Consider the following 22,134-nt stretch of genomic DNA (forward strand, 5'->3'; position numbering starts at 1 on the left):
CTCACGTAAGAAAAGGACAAATCCTGCTTCACCCTTTATGAAAAACTGCTATAGGAGAACGTACTGATTTAGGGGGTAGAGTACACCAATTCAATGCATTACAGGTGACCTGTTCCTCAATGTAACCTTTGTGGTGATTTTTTCCCAAACTGGAAGGCCAAAAAGCATTAGTTACAATTTGAGAAGTTGTGCACCTGTGCCCACCTCTGACATATATAGTCCTTCCAATGTATTAAGGTAATTTTGATGGCTTTACTGGCACCAGGCTTATGTCTTCCATCTGTAAGTCATTTTTACTCTATTCAAATCATGGACAGTGTTTTTGTAAGAATACCAGTTGTAGGAAAGAAGAAACTGAAACTATGTCACCCATGAGAGCCACCATCCATCAGAGATAAAAAGGAGAACTTCTCCAAAACAACACCACAAGTATAGACTAGAAAATGCCAAGTACATCTGGCAGCAAAATGCTTAATCCAAACCTGAAAAAACAAAATACCCATGCACAAGTAACTGTGCAGGGCATAGTACTCACAATAAGATATGAAGCTTGAAGAACAGGAGTGAAGAGATAAATTAATCTATTTCTTAGCAGACAATTGTTTAACTGGCGTTAAAGCACACCATGGTCCTCCTACTTACCTACATCAAGCAAAGAGGTGGTAGAATACAAGTGTTGTCTGCAGACATCAAAGGTAAATACTCATGCATGAAAACAAACTGGTACAGGCACAAATGTAGTTACAATAAGAATGTGCATGTTGGGTAACACTTGAAGAAGGAAAGTGAGACCTCAAAAGAATTGTATCAGGAACATCCACCAAAAACTTTATCACTCTTAAATGTACATGTCGCACTTTCTAGAAACTATTTTTTCCAAAAGCTCTAACTTCCAATATCTTAGACTGATCACCTTAAGTGTGATGATCTTGCCACATTATGCTTTTGTGCCTTACTTAATTTTGCTGGCTAAGTGTATGCAACTGCTATACATACTCCACTTTGTAGGAGTAAAAAGACTGTCTCCACTTGCTGAAAGTAAAGTAACATTAACAGAGGTCAATCTTTTAGTTTCGTAAGACTATACCAAAGAAAAATAAGAACTGTTTTGAAACTTTTTCTACTTCTGTACTCCCAACTTATAAAAATTAACAGCATCTACAAAACAAAACCATGATTTCACTGCAACAGTTACAAACACTTTCTCAGAAACGTTTGTCTGTTGCTAACTTACATATATCCACAATAACGTAAAATCAAGTAACATTAAAGACAGGTCTTTGAAATCACACCAAAGACATTAATTTCAAGGAAAAATATTTTTGTTTTGATCTATTTTTGTTGACTACGTTATTTTCAAATATCTCTTGCAATACTCACTGAAGTATTTGCATTTCTACTTCCACAATTTAATTCGCTAACATTTTAAGTAAAATGCTTAAAGTCGCAGATATGGATTTCAAACTTAGCATAGAGTCAAAAAAGTGCATTAAGTTAGATCTATTATTATTACAATGAAAAAAGTGCTCTCTGTAACTCAGATGCAGAGTTATGTACTAAAATATGTAAAGCAGAAATAGTTACTCGAAAAAGTGTTTTGGAAATCTACATTTAGTTAATATTTAATATACTTTGCATCCTTCTACCTCAATTTTGCATTCCACAGACTACACTATTTTTACTAATCTCAATATCAAAGATTAAAAATACTCAATTAATTTAAAATTTTACTTGTTTAGAAGCTTAATTACTGCTTTAACACTTTATTACCAAAAATTCAGAGCAATTTCTCAAGCAAATGAAGTGATGCAAACCTGCTCATAAATATAAAATCCTTTCAAATGCAAGGTTTCCCACCAGCACATTGCAGGCTCTTGATTACTAGAGAAGGGACAAAAAAAGCCCAAACTAACCTTAAAAAACCCCACCCTTAATGCCCTGTCTCCAGTTCAGGGTAAGTTTGAAGTCCTTAGTCACAAAGTTCTCAATAACAAATCTCTGTAAGTGCAGATCTGAAGTTTAGTGCACAATTAGTCTATTTGAAATAAAATAAATCCAAATTATGTAACAAAAATTTGCTTCAATGGGAGCTCTCCTTCAGATCTATTTAGAGAATTCCATATACATAGGAAATAATAAAAAAAATTTTAAAAAAACTTGAAAAAAACCAACAGTAAAAAATTGGGTATATGGTTTCTTTTTCTTATGCAGAAAGGATGTATATTCTTATATAGAAAGGATATTCTTATGAGGAGAAGACATTAATATTTCACAAGTATTTAGGTATGAAAAACATCATTACTGCAAATGGATTTGCTATACCCAGCTGAAAAGTGTTATAAATTTTTTAGTATTTTTTTTCTTGGTTGCAATATTGAACTGGCTTTTTGTAATTCCAAGCCTCTTCAAGAAATTCTTGGTTTGCACAAACCAAATAACAATATGTGATGTCCTCAAAATAGTATCAGGAGCACTTACTCATCATACTTGATATGATAAATAGCTTCTTCATCAGTGTCCATACAGTCTGAATAAGATGTGGAAGGTGTACTGTCCAAATTATTTGCATTTTCTCTAGAATGATCTTGATTTAAGTTTCCATTAGTCCTTTTGTAAGTGTTACCACTCTTCCCTTGAGCTTTACTATTCTTATGTCCCTTTGTTGCTCGGGTAACATTTTCTATATGAGCTTCAAACCAGGCTCCAATGTTGATATCACGGGCATCCACCAATTCATTTATCTAAAAGGAAAATTCAATAATGAATTTATGCATTTTTTATAAAATACCAATTAAGAAAAAAATAAGTAAGACAACTTACTATGCTACTGCTTAACTTTGTTATCAGTAAAACAATCAACCACAATAACTAATTGCAAGTTAAAGTAACATGCTATCATAAATACTTTTATTTGCATTTTCAGTGCAAATCCTTTGTTAAAATCTAGCATAAATATAATTTGTATGTAATTTGAAAAAGCAACGGTAACTTTTTTTCCCTTCAAATCTGAAAATTAGCTTGATCTCTTTCATTATCCTTTCCTCTTGTTCCACCATCTGTTCCTTATGGCTGTGAAAAGCACACACAGTTTTAAAATACTAGCTCAAAACCAAAGGGTCTACAGACCTTCCTGAGCCTCTAACATGAAATTATTACTTAATTTCTACCTTTCTGTCCTGCAAGATTTTTTAAGCATTAAAGACTCAAGGACAGACAGGAAACTATCTAACAAAGTTGTCACCACAGTCAGCCAAAATGTTGTGACTGAAGAAATTAAACTCATCTCCAGACTTTCTTCCTTCTGTACTCACAGTATTACTGGTATTAAGTAACCAAACCATTTTATTATTCTAAATCATGTTGTATTTTCTCAAGTGTTCAGATAAACAGATGTTCCTGTAATAATACTGAGAATGCTGAAAGAAAAGATTTAAAAACCACTTCAACAGTACACCAACTATAAAAAAAAAATTACAGAACTAATGCAGATACAAAATCTTTACCAATATGAGACACACATAGATATGCATATACATAAATACATATATGGTTTAAGCTACAGTCTTTGTCAGGTACCAACATTGTGCCAGACAGATGCTGACTCTCACACACTCCAAAGGCTAATTTCTAAGATATGAATAATCTTACCATATTTTCACAGGAGCAAAACTCAGTAAGTTTAGTATTTAGAGTGAAGCAAACCTTTAGAATCTGACAGAAGTTTGAGCTAACATGTTTGTCCCATTAAAGGAATACTTCCTTCCTGTTTTATTCCTGTCATTCCTCTTCTTCAGATAACTTCACAAAACTTAATGTTTTGTTCTTCTGCATATGTAAAATATCAGTGAGTATTTTCATTTTTCCTTTATTAGAATCTATAGTATTCAAAGTACAGCTTATTACCAAGATGACAATTTCAGCCACATGATAAGTCAGAGAAAGCCTTATTTTAAATCTATCAATCTATTTTAAATATAAACAGTACACTCTGGTACTTCTAAAAGGAACCTTCATGAATGCATCCCTATGCAATCTTACATGTCTTAACTAGTTGCAGCTCAAAGTGGTGTTTGACTACTTCTCCAAAATACAGCTGAATGAGACACACACTATTAAGGATTTCCCATCTGCTACTACTTCTTGCGATCAGTTACGGAACTGCCAAAGAAGCCATGCTAGCCAAGTTAAAATATATCATATCCATATCCAGAACAACAGAAAAAAAACAGGGGAGAAAAATAATAACAAAACAATACATCAATGCAAATTCCCTTAATCATTCCTGTATAATACATGCATATATAATTTGATGTGAATAATTACACCACATACTTCCAATGTTTGCAAAGAGTAAGAGCAAATAATTATTACCACAGACTTCTGAGGAGTATAATACAACTATTTCTTGTGAGTGGTGTTTGGTTTAAGAACTGTTTTATTAGTAGCTATTTGTGAACAGTATTAAACAAACACTGATTTTAATTACAGATTCCATTTATGTGGTTTTTATTCCAAGCTAGTGTTCTCGGCTAAAATGTTTTTACTGCAGTCAGTGTTTCTTGAAAGAAAAATTGACCATGTGAGAATCAGAAAATGAAATACATACATGCTTCTGAATGAGCTTTCTTTTATTCTAACATCATTCTTGCATGCCCAAACCACTGGTAGCGTAAATGGTCCCTTGCAACTCATCCTGTTATTCCTCTTTTTGACCATTGCTTAGCCAAGGTAGTGTTGTTAACTCATTCCAAGTCCACCTTAGGATGGCCTCTCAGTTCTCAGACCAGACACCATAAGCAATTCTTAGTAATAAGGAACAAGAGCTGCACATAAATCCATCCACTACTAGTCCTTCAGAGCCCATGGAATTGTAACAGATTTCAGGTGCAACTGGGATATAAAACAACCTAAAGCATTCTAATTTACATAATATACAATGACCACACAGAGGAACTCTGTTTAAAACAGTATTTTAACCACCTAATGATATTTCAATTATTAGAAACTTATTTCCAATACAAACTCTACCATTATTTTTTATAGCTTTTTTAATTGCAGGTTCCATACCGACTAAATTTCCTTCTGGTAGTTGAAATCAGAAAGAGAGAGCAGGGCACAGAGGTTTGGACTATCCACAGTAGTCCATGGAGTAGAGTAACAGGTATCTTGTTGAGTCTAGCTCTGGATGAAGATCCAGTGAGGACAAGGACTTTGCTCAGCGAGAGTAAGTTACAAGAAAACATTTCTTCAAGTAAGTAAACTATTCCTTACTGTTTGACAATGAAATGCAAAATCACTAAATATATCCTCTTATTTAGCCGCCTAACATACCTTAGTTTGTTGGGTCCTAGGCCTTTTTTACCAACTTCTATTAAATAAGTTTACAATCTTTGAACTACGATACTGGGTAAAGATACAGTCCTTCAAGGTTTTCAAATAGTGTAACAAGAAATCCTCTGTATACATTCATACCAGTATCCATAAACAGCAAACAGTGAAATTACTATACTCTTAATTTCTCCCTAGACATATTGAAAACACATTGACTGAGAAAGTAATCACTTCACAAGTAAAGAAGGAGAAAATGTTAGGGCTCTGCAATGAGCCATCACAAAAATTTCAGCTGACTTGATAAAATAGGTTTCTTTAAATATGCTTTTCAATATCATCATTATCTGTTGCATTTTCTGCCTTAATCCTGAACAAAACAGCTAAGAGACTACTTGATATTTAACATACTGAAATCTAACATTCTTGAAAAATAAACATTTAAGTACTCTTTTCCTCAGATCAGTCTACTTGCTGTATTCTCCCATCTCTCCATCATTCTCCCCGTCATTTCTCATATTACCTTTTACACTCATTGATTAACTGTAAAGCTTTGGAAGTGAAGAACTGGAGTTATTCACATTGTAATAAATAGACACAGAAGAAAACGGAAGCACACAAGCTTGTGTCTCCATATTCATGCTATTCAGTACTCATTTTGTGACTCCCTGATTCCTCAGAGAATGAACAGAACTGTAACTGAAGTTGCCTTGTATATGTGTGGCAGCCTCTGTTGCATTAAGGCTACAGAAATTTGGCAGAGAATGAACTCCCTGGTGTTCCAGCTGGTCTTCAGAGATCAGAGGGCTTGGTGCCACTGGGCCTGATTTCTGACTAATTCAGCACTAGGTGTGGTGGTGTTCAGCAACACCCACAATCCAGACTCACCAATAGTGCAGTTTATTGAAGCAACAGGAGGTGCGTTCAGGATTGCCAGTGAGCAATGCACTAACCATGGAGCATTAATATGTGTCATGACAGAAAGTAATAGTAACAGAGATCTATTAGCACTATAAATACCTATATTCATATATGTTAATAAATACTCATATAGAGTAATAAATATCCATATATATAAATACATATTCGGCTATAATAATAAATAACCCCAAACATTAATAAATATTCATGTGTGTGTGTAAATAAATATTCCTGGGTCTGCTCCAATGCAACTAGGAGGTATAAAACCCTAAATGTGCCCTTTCTGAAGAGGAAGAGAGACACTGTCCATCAACCTATCCCAAGAAAGCAGAGGTGTCTTCCCCCTCTGTTTTCTGTCCCCAGAATAGCCCTTCTATATTATAATTTTTGGTCCTATCCAAAAGGAACAATTTCATGTTACAGGTGGGGTTGTGGTGACTGTGGTCTTACACACACAAGTTCTCGTTTTGTGAGTGCGAAAACCAGTGTCTGTAAGTGTGTGAAAATTATGCAAATAGCACTTGATGAAGATCTTAGTAACTTTTGGTCAAAATTTACAGTTGATACAAAAGGTAAAATAAATGTGGTCCATCTGCAGAGGTGGCAGTAAAGGCTCTCTGACTGATAGTCTTTGTGCACATCCTTATGTCAATGAAGAAAAAAGACTTTTAGCAAGGTTTTTTATACATGGTGAAGGGGGAGTGAGGATAATGGCTGGTGCAGGTGCTCCTCTGCACCCCACTGAAACAATGCAGGGCCATGTGGCCTCTGCTTCACTCCAGACATCGCTCCATCCTTAGACCTTGTTTGAGCCAGGTGCAAGATAAACTAGAGAGGGGCCCAGCTCATGGTTTTCTCAGCCAGGTTTGTCAATTTTTCAAGGACTTAAGGCAACACTATAGCAGTCTGCCCATTTATAGCAACCTCAACCTCATTTTCCTTCTCTGTAATTTCAACACTTTCCAGCAAAATAATTACTGTTATGGTTATGTCTTATCTAAGAGAAACACCCAAAGAGGAGGTGAAATACTATCACTCCCTACAGATAGATATACATAGATACATTCATATACATACATTCTACTAAATATTCAATAAGCTAGCAACCTGGAAACTGCCCCTTTTCTGTTTAAATTAAACTTCTGGTATTCTGATGTAATCCTTCACGACAATACTGAAAAGTTCAACAAGGTACAAAACTAAAATTAATTAATACTAGGTACAATTAATACTACAAATTAATACTAGGTATGCAATTCCTAAAAATCTTACATTAAAAAAGGTGTCACTACATAACATACAGCTTAAAGAAATTGTGTATTTCCACAATTTGTCTAGTTCTAATGCAGCACTGAAACATTAGAACTAAAACAATTATTTGGCAAGCTTGAAGAAAATGAAGGGCAAAAGCTACACTTTAACACATTTTCTTTGTTAGCTTCTTTTGTCCACCAGAAAGTATTTGTTTCACAGCTACTCTAAACTTTTTCAAAAATGTGTTTTGAAGAATACAGTGTGTCAGAGTTTGAGAACTCTCCTGAGAAGTGAGCTTGGTACAAAGGACATGCTCATGAATCCTCAAGAGTCAGTTTAAAATCTGTGAATTTCATTTAAGCCAAATTGGGAAATTAAACCATAAAAGAAAGCAATGATGATACACTTTTCGATACAATAAAACAAGTTTCTAAAAATAAATCCACAGGAGTGAGGCAAGCTTTTTAAGTTTGTACATACCTTGTACAATCCAATGCCAGGATCAATGAGAAACGAGCGAGATGATGTAGATGGCTGACTGGGTGATCCACTGTTTGTTTTTTTGACTTTGTTCTTGCAATTAGAAACAGTAGAGGGTTTGACTTCTCCATCCTGATCTGTCACAGAGGCAGTGGTAGGAGCTTCAGAATCAGAACGTATCAAAAGCTGAACTATGTCGTTTAGTCCAACATTGTAGTCAAATAAAGTGTGTCCATCTTCTAGCTGTCAAAAAGAAATGTGCACCTGTAAAACTCTACCTTAAGGCAGTTAAGTAGTTTTTAAATCTTTTTATAGACAATAATTGCACAGACCAGAAGAGAAAAGCCATCTCTTACTGATCAGTAAAAACCTATGTCTTGAGTATATGAAAAAACAAACTCCTGAAGCTAACTGCAGCCATAATTTCATCCAATGAAAATCAGTGGAAGGCTTGAAACTAGAAACAGACATCTCTACAGACTGATGTCACCTACCTAAGATTAAGCTAAGAAACACCAAAAAAATGAGAAGTCGTGTATTAGGAAACTCAAGAAGCAGTACTATTGCTTTGTTCAGTTAAATACCCTTAATGACCTATAGCACCTTCGAAACAGATTTGATTGACCCAAAAGTATAATGAATTGATTTGAAATAGCAATGTAAGTATCAGTTACACTTTAATTCACACTGCAGTAGGAGAAAAACATGCGTAACTAAAAAACTCATGTCTTTTGAAATTATTCTAGCAACAAAAAAGTTATCTACACTTTTTTTCAAGAACAGGTGTTATTTTCAACACCAGTTGATGTTTCATATATATTTTCAAACAGAATGGCTTTCATGAGCTTATGGGCATACATATCCATACAACAAGAAAATGGGGCAAGAAGGAACTGACAAGAAAAAAAAGGAGCACCTCTCCAGTTTCTCACTAATAGTTTCTAGCATTCAAACGATCTTAGGATAGACAAGTTGGAATCCAAATTTCTTTCTCCGTCCCCTCTGCTTTTTCAAAACAACTCTAAAGGGCAGGGGACAGTTATCAACAGAAGCTGACAGTCAAACAATGAACCAGATCTTCCACAAATCTTGCAAAAAAACTTAAGTCTCCTTATTGCTGATAACTACTGTACCCACACTTGGGACCTGTAAACATGGGTATTCATAGTTGGAGTTAAAGCAATTGAAGCTGACACAGCCATATGATCAACAGTTCCAGGAAAGAACCTTGCTCAGCTGCCCATTTTCTAACCAGATCAACACACAGCACACAAAATCATACTGAAGATTTTCATATTGTAACTATCAAAGCAATGCAAGTCTTAAAGCAGAAATCTCCAGTAACTGTGACTGTCCAGGTGTCTACCAGCACCACCTCATATGCCTGGACTTAGTGCTTCATACTGAGAAGCAAGCTGCTTAAGTAACCTTTTCTGTCCCACCATGTCATAAGTTCCTACACTTTTGAGAACTCTTTCACAAAGGGCATAGAAGTGTTCCTGCAGCCCTATTACAATGCATATTTGGGGGCTTTTCACACCACAAGCATTTTCACTGTCAATAAGCTTTAAAGCATTATTCTTATATTCAAACTACAAATAAACCCAAAACAAAGCCAAATAATGATACTGCAAAAGCACACTGGAGGAGATATCCACATTGCTACTGCTTCTGATTACTCCTCCAGGCCACATTTAAGATTAAATCCCTCCTAAGTGATTTTTCTCAGTTGCAAAATGGTTAAAAAGTTCAGCAGTACATCTGCAAAACAGACCAATTCTGAAATAATGAATAAATTGGATGTTACTGGAGACACATAACTTCTCCATTTTTCTGTTCCAACTGGACTGTACAGACTGTGGCAGAGATTACAGTGTAGTTCCTAGAATACTGTGGTGTGAGGAAATCTGAAAGGTAATGTACTGGAGAAAAAAAAAATGTTACTTTGTTCCTGGTAGACCAAAGGTATGTAAGCAACATGAAGATGAGAGCTTTGCTCTCCTGCCATTGTTCCTGCTCTCTCAGGACAGGTGCTGTGCAGGCTGACAGAAAAATATTTTAAGGTACTTCAGCTCAAAATTTAAAGTTAATTCAGTAAAGATGCAAATCTGAAAACCCTGAAGTATTTACAATAGCTAGGTAAATGTCCTGTCTTCACAATCTATTCTTCAGTTATGACTGCAGACTAAGTTATATTATTGATCCACAAGTAAATCCTCCCTATTCACATGAAAGGTAAAAAACCCTGTCAACTTTAAAAAAAAAGAGGGGAAAAAGAATCCGTCCAGGAATGTGTATGTTATATTTAACATACACAGAAAAAAAGATGTAACAGGACGCCCTGAGTAAGAAGCTGTCTTCCCTAACAACACACGCACACACACACCCCAGTATGTCCTGCACAACAGTAAGAGAAGTCTCCCCTCTGTAGGCATTCGAAAGCCACCTGGACACATTCCTACTAACCTGTTCAAAGTTGCCCTGCCTTGGTGGGTGTGGGTTGGACTAGATGATCTCCAGAGGTCCCTTCCAACCCTAAATACTTTGTCATTTGGCGAAGTCAGTTTTGATGAACATGAACTAAATAGTCAGCCAAATAAACTGATGACTGCAAAGTTGTCTAATTTACAGAATAAATTTATTAAAAAAACGGACTATTAAAGGTTTGAGAAAGTGGTTGGATGGTGGCATCCAGAGGGTAGTGGTCAATGGCTCAAAATCCAAACGTTATTTAATTAAATCTTCATTAAAGATGCCAACAATGGGATTAAGTGCACTCCCGGCAAGTTTGCAGATGACACTAAGCTGAGTGGTGCAGCTGACACACCTGAAGGATGGGATGTCCAAAAGGACCTGGACAGGCTGGAGAAGTGTGTCCATGGGAATCTCATGAGGTTTAATAAGATCAAGTGCAAGGTGCCACACTTGGATTGGGGCAACCCCCGGTATCAGCCCAGGCTGGCGATGAACAGATCACAGCAGCCCTGTGGAGAAGGACTTGGGGGTGCAGGTGGAGGAGAGGCTGGACATGACCCAGCCATGGGCACTCACAGCCCAGAGAGCCAAACGTGTCCTGGGCTGCACTAAAAGCAGCGTGGGCAGCAGGGCCAGGGAGGGGATTCTGCCCCTCTGCTCTGCTGAGACCCCACCTGGAGCCCTGCATCCAGCTCTGGGGTCCCCAGCACAGGAAGGACATGGACCTCTCAGAGCGAATCCAGAGTCGGCCAGAAACATGATTGGAGGGATGAAGATAGAGCACCCCTCCTATGAGGAAATTGAGATTTTTCAGCCTGGAGAAGAGAAGGCTTAAGGGTCACCTAATTGTGACCTTCCAGTTCCAAAGGGAGCCTACAAGAAAGATGGAGAGGAATCTTTTACAATATCATGTAGTAACAGAACAAGAGGCAATGGCTTCAAATCTGAAAGAGAATAGGTTCAGATTAGATATCACCAAGAAATTCTTTTCAGTGAGAGTGGTGAGACACTGAAACAGGTTGCCCAGAGAAGCTGTGGATGCCCCATTCCTGGAAGTGTTCACGGAGAGGTTGGATGGGGCTTCAAGCGATCTGGTCTGTGAAAGGTGTCCCTGCCCCTGGCAGGGCATTTGGAATGAGGTCTTTACAGTGCATTCAAACCCAAACCATTCTATGATTCTATGCTCTGCCAAAGTTACTGTGGTTTGTTTTTTTCTCTGCTGTTTTTATAATTCATACTCTTTGCAGGAATATTTTATGGCATTAGATTCTTCTGTGACTACTGAGGTCACACTTAGGTCTCAAAGCACAACAACAGACGGAAGATTACTATAAGCATACTTCACATCCTGAATGAGCAAGAAGTATGTTTCTGAATATGAGCAACTGTATACATTTAAACCAAGTTGATACACTGCAACAGTGCCTGCTTCTAGAAACAAAGTACAGTACCACAGAAACTCAACCAGTAGAGTCAATCACTTGCTTTTCAACTTGCAAGAACTGAAATGTGAACCTGCAAGTATACCTATGCCTAGCACTACTTCAGGACTGACAACTGAAATCCTTGGAGTAACAAAGTTGGAAAACTGTTTAAAGGAATCCATTTCGCACAGGAGAGCAGAACCATATGATGTTTTTTCTTGAATTAGAATAGACAATTTTATCCCATTCTACTGCATAAAATCACTAAGAAGATTCCCTAAAAGTACGTTTGCCTAGATGGGACATTAAAAGATAAGACAGAAACATTACACATTTAATAAGCATTTAAGGTTACTTCTCATTCATAAGTTTATATATGCAAATGAGAAACAAAAGTAATCACACAACTATCAGATAATCAATCTCCTTCAACTCAGCTAAGATTTCTAAATGGGTGATTAAAGCAGGTACTAGAGCAAAAATAACTGAACAGCACATTTAATTTATGAAATGTTACTAGCTCTTCTGATCCTACTGTAGTAAGAAAAGGACGTATTTGTTTCCTTAGCATAGATTTCACTTTCAGTTTCAATTCCTCTTAAAGACTGGCATGCTTCAAAAGCCTTTAAGGCTTCATTAACATATTCTGAATAAAATGACACAAAAGAGCAACTAGCTTTACTGTATCTAATACTACCACTAGTCTAAATACATGTAAGTTGATAAACAAATTACATCTTTCAAAGGTATTTTCATCATCATGCGTTACAGACACAAATTTCAAAATAGTCCTAGAGAAGGTTTTTATAAATACTTAAAGGTAACACAGCACTGTGTTTACACTACTACACAAGGGCAGCCACAGCAATACAATACTGGAATTGATACCTCCCTACTATCACTGTTAAAAGAACTTGAAACATCAAGCCACAAATTACTTTAAAAGCATGTGGAAGCTGTACTTACATAAACATGAATAATCATGCTGAGTGTGGTATGCTACTGCATTACGTGGGTAAAAAAAAATTGCCTGACAATTAATTTACCAATTACTATCACATCAACTACCAGTCCCAGCAGAACGACAGCTCCTCATGGCTTCTTCAGCATGTAGAGAGATCACCTAGAAAGCACATAATTTTTAAATCCTGAATTGTGATCCAGGAGCTGATGACTTTCACCCAGCCATTGCACTTGACAGTCAAGATATTCAATCACTTATGAAAGTGCACCTTTAAGCATCTTCTGAGGTTTTCTTTCCCAAGAAATGTGCCTGCATCTAGCAATACAGATGAAATAAACTATAATGAATGCAGATGAGCTCTTTAATTAACAAAGTACAATGAAAAGTTAAGTGACATCAGTCTTATTCTGCATAGGCATTACATGCACCTGGCAAATTTAACAGAAAATGTGTAAAGGTAAAGATCTTCAAGCTCAAGTTTAGTAAAAAACCTTGTTAACATTTTGTTAGGAGTTATCCAGAGAGTATTAGTCTGGAGAAACCAAGAACTGTAACTTTCAGCTGAGTACTTACTGAAAGAAAGCAAAGTGGACTTCAGAACTTCATGTATTTTCCACTTTAAGACTGATGTACAAACCTAATTTTTCCTGCCTGAAAAAGGCTGTTGGAATTAAATTCCACAGAAGCATTCAAACATATCTCTAACACATCTCTAACATAATCTCTTCAGCACCTAGTAACTGAAAACTCAACTAAAACTCAGCTTTTCAGTATGTAATAGTGAATTTTGGGCAATGGGATTGGCTCAGGACAAAAACAATTCAATAACCTGTACTACCCAACACTGGGCCCTAGTTTATGGACTTCAGCCAGTCTCAGAGTGTGCTCAGTTTGCTTACATTTTCAAAGCTGAAAGAGAACCTGACCAGTATTTTTAATTTCACATTAAAAAACTGTAACCTCCACCTGGATCGTATTCAAAAGAATGATTAAGGACTCTGGTATCTTTAAATACATTATTAACCACATTCAGAATAGTAGGCACATGGTCAGGTTTTTACAGTAACTGCACAGTGACACTGTTTCACATAGAAGTACAATGGTCGCAGCTTCAACAGAGACAAAAGGGGGAATAAATAAAGGGGGAATCTAGTAGCCAACCCCTTAAGAAAGTTACTGTCTTTATGTATTTAATATAGGCTGTCTCCAAATGCATGCAACTTTGAGAGATCCACTTCCTCCTCAAGCAACTGTAGGTTTAACAGTATTTGTTACAAGTTCCATACAGTCTGCTCTGTCAAAAAATATTTTGTCTGGTGATCATTCTACTAAAACATCCCATATTCTTCTGATACATGGGGCAGTTTTGATGCCATCAGTGATGTTTTTCAGACATATCAGTAACTGTTGAACGTGCAAGGTATTTCCAGCCCTGAACAATTTTATTAAGAGGACAGGAAGGCAAATATCTTTGAGACTGCACATCTACAAGGTTTACATGAAGCTCCTTCTCATATGAAGACAGCAGACCAGTTCTGAAGTGTGGGCTTGGGCTCTCTTCACATTTAACTGAGGTTTTTACATATACACTCTGCAGTCATAAACACACTCTGTTCATACTGGTTTTACTCTGGTATTCCTGCAAGTTTTCTCCTAACTCTCCCCTCCTTAATGCTACTGGCATTTTTGGCAGAGATTCTAACACAAATCAAATAGCTACACCTACTAGTTTTACACAAAAACTAACTACAACACAGATTTACTTTCCTAAATAGGAAATAACTTCTATTGTGCTTGAAAAGAAATACCAAAGAAACCATGGGTCACCCTCAGAAATAAAAAAAGAAACCCTAGGTTAGACCTACTAGTGCTTTTTGTCCTGATTTGCATTTCATGGCTTGTTGTCAAAAAACAGATGCAAATGACAGATCATTCCCTCATTTCAAGAAGGAGAATTTACTCATCAATTAAAAAGATTAAAAAAAGATAAAATCATTACTCCTCCTTTGCTCTCGCTTTAGAGAAATACAGAAGTTGGTGAATTATCTGGACAACCAACTCTGACAGGCTCTGAGTTCATATATTCATTCATATTCATCCAAAACAGAATACAGACAGACCACAACATTTTATAACACAGTAACCAAACAAGTTATTGTCTGGAGAGTATGGTCCAAATTAGACTTATTTCTGTCAGTTTTTTGCCAAAAGACTCACATTTCAAAGCAACCTACGTGAACGTTTGAAGATGTGATACCACCAAAAATCCCAACAAGGTCACACCAAATATACAGAATCTTGTTGCTGACACAGTCCTCAATCAACAAGACTAGCTTCCTCTGAGAAGACACTGACATCTGAAGCTTTGTATCTAAAATTAAGAACAAAAGCCTACATTGGCCAATAAACAAGAGGGTTTTACACCTTCTCTAAAGAACTATTTGCAAAGTATATAGATGGAGCCAACACATTTTACCTTTTTGTCTGAAATAAATAGAATCCAAAATAGATTCCAGTGTACAAGGTTAGTACGAACACAAAAACAGCTGAAAGATAAGAGCTGCAAGAAAAGACTTCCTGACTTTATCAGAAAATCATGGTAAAGGCAGCTATGTTCAGCCTCCACTAATGACTTCAGGGGGTTCAAGTCTGCACCTCTCCCAAGTTAAACTTTTTAAAAAGCAGTTCATGTTTTGAAGATTATTTACTCCTTTGCTACAGAGATACAGAAAAAATTGTTAATTTAGATATAGTAGTTTCTTCTTGGATGCAACTCTAAATCCCATTTAAGGAACATTTGCTCATTAACTTCTAGCTGGAAGTTAGAGCAGCAAGGTTTCTCTTCTTTTGCCATTCTAAAGAGCCTTCTAATTAAGTAAATAAAAGTTCATGCTGTCTTCTGGATGCTCTTTGGGATTACTTGATACTGTCATTAAAAAGTAAAAAAAAAGCGCAAGAATGTCAAAATATAATGGTGCACAGAGATCCTCAGAAGTACAGAAAGAATCATCCATCCCTGTGCTGATTAGATGAGAAGGGTCAAGTACCTCCTGTATGACGGTATGGGCTTCTATAGCAAAGGCAATTGAAGTTCAGCAACAGCAGTGCAGTGAGAACAAATGGCTATCTGCTTGTGAGGACACCTGTAATGAAGAACTGATTATCATCTCAAGCTTCCATAATCAACAACAACCAAAAACCAACTACATTTTTACATAATTTTACAGTTAAATCATTAACAGCTGAGATTTAATCAGTAGCTTTTAAAGAAGAGAATCCTCTCGTAACTTCCATCTGTATTATTGATACCAACATTTGACTGCATATTTCATGAAAAATCCTCATCATCTAGCTGTCAGTCTAGATCTTGCATGAGTGTATTCTGCATCTAGGGGTTTATGGAGTTCTTTATAATATTAAAAAATGTTAATTTTCTAAGAGCTTCCAGACTAATTTTAAAAAGTACATGTACTAAAATATCCTAACTGAATTATGTGAATGTGTGACTCTTAAGTGTGCAGTGTGACTCTTGGGGATGTCCTGTGCAGGATGAACAGTTGGATTCAATGATCCCTGTGGGTCCCTTCCAACTCAGCGTATGCTGTGATTCTGGGAGTAAATACACATGCCGTAAAATACAGCCCTAAAGTTGGCTGCAATTTCTTAGAGGTTACATAATGCTCTTTCAGGTTACTAATACTTAAATAATATATAAAAAACAGTATAAAGTATTCTGTTTTCACCTATGCCTCTTCGCTCTGCCTTCAGTTTGTTTAGATGCTTTAAATAACAAAGGCAATCATACCCAAGAATAGTAAATTGCATTGGTAGCTTTACAGTACTAATTTAACAAGAAGATGATTACAGTAAACTTCTGCAATCATATAATAAAAACTCACTCACAGGCCTACAAAACCTCCTATCAGGTAAGTTTTGAGTATACACCATGAATTCACTATGTTGGGAATTTTGGCATGCAGTCTGATCATATCTGACCTGAAGACTCCAGATGACTCTCCTCACACTACAGAGCTACTTGTTACCATTAAAGAATGCCATCAAAGAATGGGAATTACTCCCCTTCTAAGGTTTCTTCAAGTTGTTTCTCTAAAATAAAAGACTTAACTGCTCCAGCTGAAGATTTCTCACCCCAGATTTCTGCCTGAAGCAGATGGGGTTTGGACAGCTTCAGCTGAAAATGTTTACAGTTTTCCAAGCAAAATAAAGCTGGGAAGAGTCTGTGCTAAGAAACTCAATTGTTCTATGAATAAGCTTAGCACTCCCATTCCTGAGGGAACGACTTCACAAGTATTGCTTTCCTAGCCTCAGGGAAATTCACCGAAGTTGTACGTATTAAGAAGGACTTAAACATATAGTATACAAACCTGAAGTTTGGAAGCTTAAACTCACATAAGATTCCCCCCACTATGGGCTGTACCAGGCCAGGTCACCCAGAAGCTAGAGGTCTTGTACAGTAAAGGTATGACCTACTGCCAGATTTTTAACTGTGTGTTTTACTGAACATACTTTACCACAAGCATATTCTCATGCAAAGCTAAAGCTCCTCCACTCCTCTTACCCCTCTACTGTTTCAGTTAAATTTTACAGAAACAAAACCCTAAATACTTGGACACTACAGCGTAGGTCTGACAAACTAGAATTTAAATATTCAATTTGCACAGCTAAGTAGCATGATGCATACTACCATACTTCTTCACGCACAAAAGCGGAGCTGAATTTCTTCTAGTGAAGTAAGCCTGATTTGCAGCAACTTTCACCTTAAGTAAATAAATAGCTTCAATATTCTCACCTCCTCCTGCTGACTTCAGTCTCCCATGAAACAGGTTAGGAGTGGTTTCCTCACCAACAAACTAATGATTTCAAAAGTCATTTCAGTCACTGACTCCTACATATATTGGCAAAGAAACCCTTGAGCTCCAGTGTTTTTTTCCCCTACTCTGGTAAATGCTAAGGAAAAGATAATGAAATAATGGGGTGTTTTAATAGCAGTAATTTACAAATTTTCATCAAATTCAAATTCCAATAGGGTGGGAGGGGACGATGAGAGAAGCCAACAAAAGACATTAGTTCTTATCTTCCACAAACAGTAGATATTACTGAAATACAAGAGTGCACATTTAGTTACATGCAAAACATAAGTAGGTATTAATACTCTTACAGTCTTACAGAAAACCTTAAGCTCTCTGGTACATTTTCAAATTTAAACTTCTATGTATTTACGCTGCTCTATTTTCCCGGCATTGTAACTGAAAGAAACTATAAATCCCACAATGATTGTAACTTGGTTCTACAGAAAATCTGCTCTGCTCTCCTAGGTCAAAATGCCAAGATACCGCCTTCATTTTCATTAATAAACTGAGAACTTCTAGTCTCAAGAACAGCTTCACGTTCTTTCCAGTCAGGAGATAGAATATGCTGCTGGAAATCAAGATTGTCATCTGGCTTTTCTGAATTTCTCTAAGAACGAGTTTACTCAGAGTTAATATATAACCCAGAAAAATATTAGATGTGAATTGTGTAGTGGGGCAAGATTAAAATATGTTTTATTCTGACCCTACAGGAAAATCCTTCCAGATAATGATCCACCATCTTCAACAGGGAAAGCAAGAGACATCACTGCAGGTTTCTATGTTCACTAGACTTCTCTGGCTAACTGCAGTTAAGAATTAAAAAAACTTTCTCTGAAAGTTCCACCTCAATCTAGAATATGCCTTGATTTCTGTGGCTAGTAGAGTTATTCAGCTCTGCAGAACTGTGGAGCCCCAGAGAACACAGGATGCCCTGTACATGTTATAGAGCAATACTATCTTGGTCAATCTTCAGTGTCACATGTGAATGGTAGGTTCTTCCAGCAGTAAAAGAAAAGATGCCAACCTATTCAACAAAGCAGTGCTATTCCTGGCATTTACAAGGGAAAAAAAACCCCAACACAACAGTAATACAAAGCACTAAATTAATGACAACACTAGGTTTCCTCCAGTAGTTCTATGGTATTTTAACCCTTAAAAATGGACATGGAAATGCTGACCACTTAAATTCTTGCACTTGTCTTTGAAGATGACACAACAGCAAACTACAGTATAGCAAATTAACTACATTAACTGGACACAGACACTCCCAAAAAATTGTAAAATAATGGCTCCAACTCAAAATCTTGGTTGAAATTGTTCTCTGCTGCAAGCTAAGAACATGATGCTGTTGAAATTCAGCCCATAAACAATGACTCACTTAGGTTTCTACATCCTTATAACCTCATACATCTCCCATTTTTAGAAGGACATGACTTAGCCAGGCTTCCCACCACTTGCAACATCCAAGGATTTCTAGAAGTTTGCAGAGAGACTACAGTAAGCAGTATTCAGTAGCAGGATCACACTTCTATTAGCAGACTTTCAGATTTAACCACACTGAGGGCTAACCAGATAAGAAAAGGATTTCCCCTAGATAATACTTTTTTACAACATGTACAGCAATATTCTGGGTTTTTTAAAGTCTTCACCTCAGTATACTGCCTTCTCTTCATTTCACATTTAACCAAAGTGACTTTTTTTATTCTTAATATTGTATTCTTAATAAATATTTTATCACAGCCCTAAGGAATCAAATTATTTAGTTTCATGTTCTCAATACTCAGTTTTACTTGTACAAGAGCAACTCTTCTGACCTTTTTTCTTATGAGCGTCATGGAAACAGAAAAGCAACCCATCATGAAGAAGTAAACTCAGAATTAATTATGGGAATTATAAGAAAAATTAACATTTATAGCGAGTGAAACTATAAAAGCAATTCCCTAGCTCTTCACTGAACATGATCCCAACTGTGTCCTAAACTGGATATACTAAATACCAAACTCACAAATGCTGCTCATGTAGGCAACTTCGGCTATAATATTTTACTATCCCGTTTTCTCAAGCAAGACATCTGTTAACTAAAATGTTCACACTAATTTGTCTGGCCACTGTCAGACTACACAGAAAAGTAAACTCATTACAGGCTCATCTTCTCTGCTTCTCAGATAAAGAATTTGGGGTAAAAACCTCGGGTTTGTCACACTTAAACATCTATACCCAAAGAAGTGTGCTAGCACAGAACAAAGCTGGGAAGGTTACTCAATACCAAGACTCATGTTCCTTAATTTGATTCCTTCAGAAAAACACATATTTGTACATAATGTTCCTTAGAGACCAGCCCTCACAAGTGCTCACTGTCCTCAGTCTGTGGAACACAACAATCTAGTAATTTGCTATTGGTTCAAAAATCTAGGCTCAGCATCTAGCCACTAATGCTTGCCTCCTGGTTAACAGTTAAATTTCTATCTTTTAAGTTTTTTCCACATATTTGTAAAGGTACACACTTTATCCCTTTTTAGGCAGAAATTTCACTGTCCTGCATTAGTCAACTTACGTGAATGCTTCGACACTCATCTGCTGTAAGAAAGTGCACCTTCGGAGTCACTTTCCCTGAAAATGTACCACACATTCGGTGCCTTTCGCGTCAGGTATTAGCTATGCTTCACTTTCACTATTCGAGCACTGCGCACACCTCGCAGTTTACGTAACGCGGCTTCAAAGGTTACACCCATCAGAGAAGTTACGGCCTGAGGCGACCTATTCGGAACAAAATCTTTTCATCACTCCAGGGGAGGGAGGTATTACCTCATGGAACACTTCCAGCCAGTCACCCCTGCCACAGAGGCTTTCCTTGGTGGGGATGAAGTTCGTCGCTGGATTGCGAGCAGTCGCCCTTATCCCGCCCCGGGACTCACAAGTCGAGGACACCGTGGCATCACAACTTCTGCCCGCGCCAATGAACCCCGCGCCGCCGCCTCTCCCCACCCCACCACGTGCAGACCCGGGGCAGCGTTTTCCCTGGAAACCGCTCACGGTCGGCCCGCTTCCCGCCCTGCCCGGCCGGGCTGCGGCGGGGCGGAGGAGTGGGGTAGCTCCCTCCTTCCTCCCGCATCCATCCGGCAACCCTGTCACTTGGGCAGGATGAAGGCGAGAGGCGAGGGAGGAGCCTCCTGCCGCTCAGGTGGGAAAACAAACACACAAAGGGGTCTCACCAGGAACCGGAGAGGGGTGAGGGGTTTTACTCCCCGGGGTTTTTACTTCATCGGGGAAAATGGGGGTCCCGGAGCATTCTGTCAGGGCGGGCTCCCCGCTGCCCTCCCTTCCTCCCCAGACCCGCGAGTAAACAAAAGCGGGAGCTCATAGAACGGCACATGGGTGGAGACGGGGACTCCTGTGCCGCACAAAGAGAAGTGCCCGGGATCAGGGGCGACCCCCGAGGGTCCGCCTGCACAGGGGAGTCCCCGCCTCACCTGCTTGCCCCGGTAGAAGAGCCGCTGGCGGTCGGGGCTCACGCGGAAGGTCTCCTCGATCTTCTCCCGCAGGCACTCGATCTTGGTGAGGCGGCTGAGATCGTCGATGGTCTGGGTCTCCGTGCCGTCGATGGTGCGGACCTGGATCCACATGGTGCGCGCCCTCCCGCCCGCTCGGCCAGCCGCGGGCAAAGGAGTGGAGATCTGGGCAGGGGGTGGGAACGGGGTCCGCTCCGCGGGTGATCGCCCGAAGCTTGGGAGGTGCAGGGGAAGGGTCCGGAGGCTACCCCGCTCCTTGTTCGGCCCAATCGGGCAGGAATTTCAAACCCCGCGGAGCGGGCGCGACCCTGTCGCCCGCAATCCGGGCCGCCCGTCCCGCTCGGCGGGGTGCGGGAGAGGGAAGGGGAGCCGAGCAGATCCCACGGCGCTCCCCGATCCCGCCGAGGCAGCGCGAATCGCGGCGGGTCCCGGCGGGCCGGCGGCGGGCAGGGCTACGGGGACGCGCCGGGAGCCATCGCCCGGCCCGGGCACTGTTTACCGGGGAGCGCCGCCGCGCTCACATGGAGGTCACGGCGCCAACGCCGATCTCGCGAGAGCGCCCGGCCGCGGCCGTGCAGACAACACGGCTGGGAGGGGGCGGGGGGGAGCGAGGCGGGCACGCGGCACCGCCACGCCCCCTCCTGCCGCGCGCCCCGGCCGGCCGGCCGGCGGCCCCGCCCGCTCTGCCCCGCGCGCCGTGCCCGGCCGGCGCGAGGCCTGCGGGGGGTGGGGGTGGCGCGCGCCGGGGAAGCGGCCGTTGGCGTCTCCATGGCGGCACGCGCCGCACTCAGGGCTCTGAGGGCCCTGTGCCCGGGCTGGCATCCATGGGCAACCCGGACCAGCGCTTCCTAGGACATAGAGCCTTGGCAAAGCTACATATAATCCTACCCCAAAGATACAGATTAATC

The 22,134-nt window shown here is 39.2% G+C and overlaps 1 protein-coding gene across 5 annotated transcripts in view; it reads right to left on the reverse strand.

Annotated features, from left to right (window-relative positions):
• UHRF2 (ubiquitin like with PHD and ring finger domains 2) overlaps positions 1-21,762 on the reverse strand; it is a 78,760-nt gene extending 56,998 nt beyond the window's left edge. For 2 of the 5 annotated variants that reach the window (XM_063423923.1, XM_063423924.1), the window contains exons 1-3: positions 21,188-21,762; positions 7,984-8,226; positions 2,479-2,741 (exon numbers count right to left, since the gene is read on the reverse strand). In XM_063423923.1, coding sequence (XP_063279993.1) covers positions 2,479-2,741; positions 7,984-8,226; positions 21,188-21,340 — 659 coding nt within the window. In that variant the 5' untranslated portion in view covers positions 21,341-21,762. Of the gene's footprint in view, positions 1-2,478; positions 2,742-7,983; positions 8,227-20,271; positions 20,466-21,187 lie in introns of those variants that run through there. The other 3 variants (XM_063423926.1, XM_063423925.1, XM_063423927.1) reach the window with 2 other exon arrangements.
• Positions 21,763-22,134: the final 372 nt, after the last annotated feature.

This window comes from Prinia subflava, chromosome Z, assembly GCF_021018805.1.
Source record: "Prinia subflava isolate CZ2003 ecotype Zambia chromosome Z, Cam_Psub_1.2, whole genome shotgun sequence".
NCBI classification, from domain to species: Eukaryota; Metazoa; Chordata; class Aves; order Passeriformes; family Cisticolidae; genus Prinia; species Prinia subflava.